The following is a 9,209-nucleotide window of genomic DNA, read 5'->3' on the forward strand; positions in this document are numbered from 1 at the left end:
TACTAGTAGGAATATTATAACCATCACTGGTGTGCCCAGCAGCTTTATATGACAAGAAGAATGTCTATGTCTAATGACACCCAGTTTCATCCTTCTTCATTCCTACTGCTGGGAATCCCAGGGCTAGAAGATGTGCACATCTGGATTGGAATCCCTTTTTTCTTCGTGTATCTTGTTGCACTCCTGGGAAATGCTGCTGTCTTGTTTGTGATCCAGACTGAACCGAGTCTCCATGAGCCTATGTACTATTTCCTGGCCATGTTGGATTCCGTTGACCTGGGCTTGTCTACAGCCACCATCCCCAGAATGCTAGACATATTCTGGTTCAATATAAAGGAAATGTCTTTTGGAGGTTGCCTTTCTCAGATGTTCTTCATCCATTTCTTCACTGCCATGGAGAGCATTGTGTTGGTGGCCATGGCATTTGACCGCTACATTGCTATTTGCAATCCTCTTCGGTACACCATGATCCTCACCAGCAAAATCATCAGCCTCATTGCAGGCATCGCTGTCCTGAGGAGCCTGTGCATGATTGTTCCACTGGTGTTTCTTCTTCTGAGGCTGCCCTTCTGTGGACACCGTATCATCCCTCATACTTATTGTGAGCACATGGGCATTGCTCATCTGGCCTGTGCCAGCATCAAAGTCAATATTATGTTTGGCCTTGGCAACATTTCTCTCTTGTTATTAGATGTGATCCTTATTATTCTCTCCTATGTCAGGATCCTCTATGCAGTCTTCTGCCTTCCCTCCTGGGAAGCTCGATGCAAAGCTCTCAACACCTGTGTCTCTCACGTTGGTGTTATCTTAGCCTTTTTCACACCAGCATTTTTTTCATTCTTGACACATCGTTTTGGCCATAACATCCCACAATATATCCACATTTTCTTGGCTAATCTATATGTGGTTGTTCCCCCAGCCCTCAATCCTGTAATCTATGGAGTCAGGACTAAGCAGATTCGGGAGAGAGTTCTGATTTTCCTCAAGACTGTTCACTAACCAGTTGGAGGTTGGAGAGTCTGTCACTCCAACCTAGTAGAAAGCAGAAAAACAGAAGGGAATGTTGTAGCCAATAACATTGTTTATCTGTTAACTGAAGCTTTTGACTTTAATGATAATAATAAGAATTTTAAACCAATTGAACTCCCCTTTTCCAAGTTCTTTTATTTCTATTGCTGGATCCTCAAGGCAGATTTATAAAGTATATATTAGATTTTTTACTCTCATGTTTAATATACTAATGTTTGGAAAAGATAAGTGATTTATTCAAACTCCATTTTTAATAGGAAGTAGTAATATAAGCCAAATAGATCGCCTTATAGTTTTCTTTAGCATGTTTAAGAAATAACAGAATACAGAATAAAATTCTCACTTTAAAAGGATAATAAACAGTGTAAGTAGCTTCTAGAATTCTTAATAATAATAATGTACTGCATAATAATGTTAACTTACCATAAATGCAGTATATAGATATATAGATATTGATAGGTATATTATGCATGAATATACTCATATTGTGCTCACCATAATCTTATTTAATAGTTACTATTATTTCCTTCATGCACATAGAGATGCAAGCATAGTCATCAAATTAGATATTAAAGTGAAGGAAAAAGGAAATAATGTAGCATAGGCATGACATATACATTCATAAATATTTTATTCATTTATTTGCTCACTTATTTAAATAATATTTACACAATATAATTATACACATATGAATATACATGTGTGTGCATATACATACTTCAACCATGTTTCATGTGTAGATTTATGAGCAGTACAAACATTCGAAGACACAGTGTATTGTCTCTAAGTACTTATATACATTGGGAAAAAAGAAATAATAATAAGTTGTTCCTAAAGTACTGTTGAGACATATGTTGTTTCTTCAGGGAATTTAGAAATTTTGTGGTTATTAGCATTTTTATTCATAATAAAATTCATAATCCCTAAAAAATTTGGAGGAAGATGATTACAAGAAGAACACTTCAAATATAAATTTTTTTATTGCTGCTCTGTCTGCCATTTACACAGTTAAGATACAGGGTTAGGCAGTAGACCACAGCAAATGGCATGTTGAGACTACAAAGCAAATACACTTAAATTTAGCTGTGATTCAATAATCTCCTATAGAAAGCAGCCCTGAGGTCAGTCACTGGTTGATCAGATAGGAGCAGAATGTGCTATGTGGAAATCAAGGGCTTAGGATCAGATTCTACCATTTTTTAATGGGGGATTCCAGGGAGTGATGACATGGAGTATCTCCCTCTCTTGGCTTCAGCTGAGGTTCTACTTGTCATATAAATCTTTCCTCCTCAGAGCCACAGCACTGCATCTGGGCAGGTGTTTACTGGTAGAATTTAGACGGGAAGGCTGTGGAAGTACTTGATGGTTTCTTTCTTGGAGAAGATTCTCAGACCATGGCAAATAGTTGAATGTATTCTAAAGATGTCTCAGTAGACAAGGTAGGGCCAGAAAAATTTTGAAACATAAAACACTCAGGACTGAGTGAGTAGCAGGAACTAGGGAGGAGAGAAGGAATATGGGTAGAGAGAAAGTGAGATATTCTGGATGAAATTTAAGAGGATTACAAGAGTGAATTGGTAGACACATATTCTTTTACAATCACATTCAGAGAAATCTCACAGATAAACACAAGGTATGTTCATTTTTGTTTGTTTGTTTGTTTCTGTATTTCCGGGGTTTGGTTTGTCTTCCTGTCTCTGGATAAATAGTTTTAATCATGTAAAAAATTTGTGTGTGTGTTTGTGTTTATATATTCATAGAAAGAAAATGGTAGAAGTCAATTTAATTGATCAGCATGGATTGACTTATTTGACATATCAGTTTGAACATATTGACTGGACCAGTACTTTCTAAATAGTGATAAGCAAAACTTTTTCTAGATTTTATTCCAGGGATGCAAGGATGGCTCAAGATACACAAATTAATAAGTGTGATTCAACACATAAGCAGAATTAAAAACAAAAAAGTATGATCATCTCAATTGATGCATAGAATATTACATAAAATTCAGTGTTCCTTCAAGATCAAAACTTTAAACATATTTCAAAACCTATTTGACATTGCAGGAACCTTCCTCAAAATAGTAAGATCCATATTAACAAACCCACAGCTGACATCATATTTAATACGTAAAAGTTGAAAACATTCTCCCCACCAACCAGAACAAGACAAGATGCCCACTTTTATTGCTTCTTTCAACATACTACTGGACTCCGTACCCAGAGAAAACAAGAAAGAGAAAGAAATAAAGGCATCCAAATTGGAAAAGAAGAAGTCAAATTGTCTGTTTGTTAATGATATAATCTTATGTTTAGAAAATTTTAACAACTCTTCCAAATACTCCTAGATTTGGTAAATAAATTCAGTAAGGTTTCAGGATAGAAAATTAATGTACAAAAATCAGGAGTTCCTTGGGAAATCTTTCCACAGTGGCTGAACTAATTTAAATTCCCACCAACAGTGTATAAGCATTCCCTTTTCTCTGAAGCCTCACCAGGTTTTTGATTTTTGAATAATAGCCATTTTGACTGATGTGAGATGGTATCATATTGTGGTTTTGATTTGTTTTCTCTGATAATTAGTAAAGTTGAGTATTTTTCATATATTTGTTGGTTGCTTTTATGCCCTCTTTTGAAAAGTGCCTATGTCCTTTGCCCATTTTTTAATGTGGGTATTTGTTGCTTATTGATAGTTTAAATTCCCTATGGATTCTGGATATTAGGCACTTATTGGACGCTTAGTTTTCAAATATTTTCTTGCTTTCTGTAGGTTTTCTGTTTGCTCTGTTGATAGTTTCCTTTGCTGTGCAGAAACTTTTCAGTTTAATTCAGTCGCACTTGTCAATTTTTGTTTTTGTCTCAATAGCTTTTTGGGACTTAGCCAAAAATTCTTTGCCAAGGCCAATGTTGAGAAGAGTATTTTCTAGCTTTTTGTCTAGGACTTTTATGGTTTGAGGTCTTTCATTTGAATCTTTAATTCATCTTGAGTTAATTTTTATATATAGTAAAAGGTAAGGATCTAGTTTTATTCTTTCTGCTTATGAAAAACCAGGTATCTGACACCATTTATTGAATAAGGAGTTCTTTCCCCACTGCTTATTTTCATTGGCTTTGTCAAAAATCAGATGGTTGTACATGAAAGCTTTGTTTCTGAGTTTTCTATTTTGTTCCATTGGCCTATGTGTCTGTTTTTATACCAGTATCATGCTGTTTTGGTTACCTTAGCCTCATAGTATAATTTGAGATCAAGTAGTGTGATGCCTCCAACTTTGTTCTTGTTGCTTAGGATTGCTTTATCTATTTGGGTTCTTCTTTGATTTCATATGAATTTTAGAACAGTTTTCTTTTCTAATTCTATGAGAAATGACATTTGTAGTTCGATAGGAATAATGTTGAATCTATAAATTGCTTTGAGAGGTAGGTCATTTTGATGATACTGATTTTTTCAATCCATTAGCATGAGAGCATAGGATGTTTTTTCATGTATTTGTTTTGCTTCTGATTTTCTTCCATGTTGCTTTGGAATTATTACTGTAGACATTTTTCTCCTCCTTGGTTAACTGTATTCCTAAGTATTTCATTTTCTTTGTGGTAATTATAGTTGGGATGTGTTGTTGATTTGATTCTCAGCTTGAACATTATTTGTATATAGAAATATTACTGATTTTTGTAGCATTGATTTTATATCCTGGAACCCTGATAAAATGTCTTATCAGTTCTGGTAGCCTTTTGGTAGAGTCTTTAGGTATAGAATCATATCATCTGCAAAGAGAGACAGCTTTCTTTAAACAGAGTTACCATTTAACCTCGTGGTCCTATTACTGGATATATATATATATATATATATACACACCAAGAAATATAGCTCATTATACCAAAAATACACAAACACTCATATTTTCATCACTGTTTTGTTCACCATAATGAAGACAGAATCAACCAGGAGCCCATCATTGGTGCAGTGGCTAAAGAAAATATGTTACATATAAACCACGGAATACTAAGAAACCATAATAAAAATGAAATCAAGTATTTTGTAGCAATGTGAATGGAGCTGGAAGCCATTATTCTAAGCAAATTAATCTAGGAACAGAAAACCTAATAATACATTTCTCACATGTGAGAGCTAAACACAGCACATATGCTCATGAACATGGGAACAATAGTTGAAAAACTACCTATTGAGTACTATGCTCACTACCTGGGTCCAATATACCCAGGTAACAATGTGCACTCTGTATATAAAATAAAAACTTTTTTAAAAAAAAGGTAATAAAGATTCAAAGCATTTCTATACACCAATAACATTCAAGCTGAGAACAAAATTCCAAAGTCAATTCCATTTACAAAAGCTTAAAAAGTACCTAGGAGTATATTAAACCAAGGAGATGATAGATCTTTACAAGAAAACTACAAAGCACCGATGAAATAAATTATAGATGACACAAACAAATAGAAAAATAATTCTATGTTCACGGATTAGAAGAATTAATATTGTTAAAATGAATGCACTGCACAAAGCAATCTACAGATTTAATGCAATTCCAATCAAAGTATCAACATCTTTTTTTTCACAGAATTAGAAAAGAAAATCCTAATATTCTTATGGAACCAAAAAAAGCTCATATAGACAAAGAAATCCTAAAATAAAGAACAAAGTTGCAGGCATCACATTACTTGGCTTCAAATTATACTACAAGGCGATAGTAAAGAAAACAGCATGATACTGATATAAAAATAGACACATAGATTAGTGAAAAAGAAGAGAAGGCCCAGACATAAAGACACATACCTCCAGCCAAATGATCTTTGACAAAGATGACAAGAACATACCTTGCAGAAAGGATACCTTCTTCATAAATGGTGCTGGGAAAGCTGGATGGCCATAAACAATAAAATTAGATCACTGTCTCTAACCATATATAAAAATTTACTCCAGTTACATTACATACTTAAATTTAAGACCTGAAGTTATAAAAATTCTGGCAGAAAACCTAAGAAAACTTTTCTGGACATTGACCTAAGCAAAGAATTTATAACTAAGACTCCAAAAGCAAATGCAATGAAACAAAAAATAGACAAATAGGACTTAATTGTGGTGAAAAGCTTCTGCAGAGCCAAAGAAATAATCAACAAAGCAAACAGACAACCCTAAGAATGGGAGAAAATATTTGTGAATGATGTATCTGACAAGGGACTAATACGCAGGATATACATGGAACTCAAATGATGCACCAGCAACAACGTAAAAACCAAGTAGCACAGAAAGTGGGCAAAAACATGACAGATATTTTTTTACAAGAAGACGTACAAATAGCCAACAAGTATATAAAAAATGTTTAGCATCAGAGAAATGCAAATGAAAACCACAATGAGATACCATGTCACACCAGTCAGAGTGGCCAGTAGTAAAAAGCCAAAAAACAACAGATGTTGTCAAGCATGCAGAGAAAAGGTAACACTTACACAATGTTGGTGGGAATGTAAATTAGCACAACCTCTATGGAGGTTTCTCCAACCAGTATGGAGATTTCTCAAAAACTGAAGATAGAACTACCATCTGACAACAATTACAATACAGGGTATATACCCAAAGGAAAAGAATTTATTACATTAAAAATATACTTGCACTTGTATTTTTAACTCAGCACTATATACAGCAGCATAGACATGGAATTGACCTAAATGTCCATCATTGGATGATTAGATAAATAAAAAGTTGTGCATATATATACATATATATAAGTGTGTGTGTATGCAGCCACAAAAAAATAATATCACATATTTTGTAGCAACACAGATGAAAATAGAGGTCCCTATTTTAAGTGACTCAGAAATGGCAAATCAAATACTGTATATTCTCAATTGTAAGGGAGACATAAATAATGTCTACACATGGCATAGAGTGTGGAATAACAGACATCGAAGACCTGAAAGGATAGGAGAGTGGAAGGCAGGCGAGGAATGGAATGAGAAATTACTTAATGGGTACAATGTACACTATTTGGGTGATAGTTACACTAAAAGCCCAGATTTCACCATGGAATATATCTATGCATCAAAACTGCATTTGTACCCCCTAAATGTACACAAATAAAAATATTTTCTAATTTCTTTTCTCATTGCTCATTTTAAGTCATCAATTATTTTCAATTGTACATTTAACTTACAGATAAATAAGTTAATGAGGTTGGACTTTATTGTTGATTTCAAATGTTAGTTATATTTTAATTTGGTGTGTGTATTTATTTTTGTATGGCTTTAGGAAATGGTCATTTAACAATATTCTAGATGTGTTAAAAAGCAACATGCATTTTCCAATTAGTTTTTAAATGTACATTCTCTTTATTTTACTCGCTTTTGTATACTTAGTTTGTTTCTAAAAGTGTTGAGTTAAAATATATGTCTATAAATTTTGATATATCATTTACATTTTTGTTTCAATTACCTGTTGTTACAACTTTTTTATTTTTCTTTTCTTTTTTTTTTTTTTTTTTTGAGATGAATTCCCCCTCTGTGGCCCAGGGCTGGAGTGCAATGGCGCCGTCTGGCTCGCAGCAACCTCTGCCTCCCAGGTTAAAGTGATTCTCCTGCCTCAGCCTCCCAAGTAGCTGGGACTACAGGCACGCACCAGCACACCCTGCTAATTTTTATATTTTTAGTAGAGACGAGGTTTCACCATATTGGTCAGGCTGGTCTTGAACTGCTGACCTCATGATCCGACCGTCTCAGCCTTCCAAAGTGCTGGGATTACAGACATGAGCCACCACGCCCAGCCTGTTACAACTATTTTGAAGTTATATTTCAAGGTGGATAATATTCTTGACTCTCATGTATCCTTCTCTAAGAATTCTTTGAACTCTATTGTTTTGTAACAACTTTACTGGTGTAACACCTTTTCTACATTTTTCAATTTGCTCCACATTTTAAAAAGTAAATATATTTAACAGTGTTTGTCATTTAAAAACTATTCATAAAAATTTGTCAGAGATAGAACAGAACACATATATAGCTAGTCAACAATCATAAATATTTTCTTATATGTTTCACACATATGCAAAAACACAATTTCTTATTAAAATACTTTAAGATAAGTTACAGATGTCACAACAGTGCACCATAATAGTAAATATACTTATGCAAAAATATAAATTTTTGCAATATAACCATTAATCTCTGCTGCGTGTATCCCTGTATGTGTGTGTCTCTTTGTGTGTCTGAGTGAAATTGTGGAAGGAACTGCATCATTTTTTCTATTCTGTTTTCTAGTCTCTTTTACTTTATTCTATTTCACTATATATTATTATATTGTATATCTATGAATTAAGCAAATTTTGTTAAGACCACTTCACATGCAGCACTCAGAACTTTGTATTGTCTCACATTAGGATGCACAGAATGCTCAGTTATTCCCAGAATGATGCTAGGTTGAATTAATAATAAAGTAAGTAATAATGAGATTCTCATTTGTAAAGTTAATTTTACCTGCACCTGCATCCCTATATAATTACCAGTGTCCTGTGAGTGGCCAAACTTGTTTCATACTGTTAGACAAAATTTATCTAGGGATAAAATAGAGACAGAAAAGAGAGGACCTAATTTCATGTAAAGGCATAGTAAGAACAGAAAACATTTAAAACACAAAATATTTCTACAAAGTGATAAAATCTATGAAAACACAAAATTTAGAAACAGAATCTATGGTAATGTTTCATTTTATGTGTCAACTTGACTGGGCTATAGCAGTTTCAGATGTTAATAATTGGTTGTGTCTGTGAGGATGTTTTGGATGACATTAACATTTGAATTGTAGACTGAATAAAGCTGATGGCCTTTCCTACTGTGGTTTTGCTTCATCCAATCCCTTGCAGGCCTGAATATAGTACAAAGTTGAATATTAAAGAAGCTTTTCAGCCAAACTGTCTTTGAGCTGAACCATCAGTCTTCTGCTTTTAGGCTCAGGCTTGAACTGGAACTTACACTATTGACTCTCCTTGCTCTCAGGCCATTGGACTCAAACTAGAACTTGCACCATGCATCTACTGATTTATATGTATTTTATTTGCAATCTCTACCTGCCAAGTATATGACCACTACTTAAATTTTCATCACTATCAAATAGTTTTACCTGGTTTTAATTTTCTATAAATGGAAACATTACTGAATAGTAACATTTATATC

The 9,209-nt window shown here is 33.8% G+C and overlaps 1 protein-coding gene across 1 annotated transcript in view; it reads left to right on the forward strand.

Annotated features, from left to right (window-relative positions):
- Nucleotides 1-1,652, forward strand: part of LOC108288360 (olfactory receptor 52E8) — a 2,153-nt gene extending 501 nt beyond the window's left edge. Inside the window, exon 2 of the mRNA XM_017507260.2 lies at nt 7-1,652. Within this exon, the coding sequence (XP_017362749.1) occupies nt 49-999 (951 nt within the window). The 5' untranslated portion in view covers nt 7-48 and the 3' untranslated portion in view covers nt 1,000-1,652. The remainder of the gene's footprint in view (nt 1-6) is intronic.
- Nucleotides 1,653-9,209: the final 7,557 nt, after the last annotated feature.

The sequence above is a fragment of the Cebus imitator genome, unplaced genomic scaffold (genome assembly GCF_001604975.1).
Source record: "Cebus imitator isolate Cc_AM_T3 unplaced genomic scaffold, Cebus_imitator-1.0 Scaffold370, whole genome shotgun sequence".
Taxonomy (NCBI): Eukaryota; Metazoa; Chordata; class Mammalia; order Primates; family Cebidae; genus Cebus; species Cebus imitator.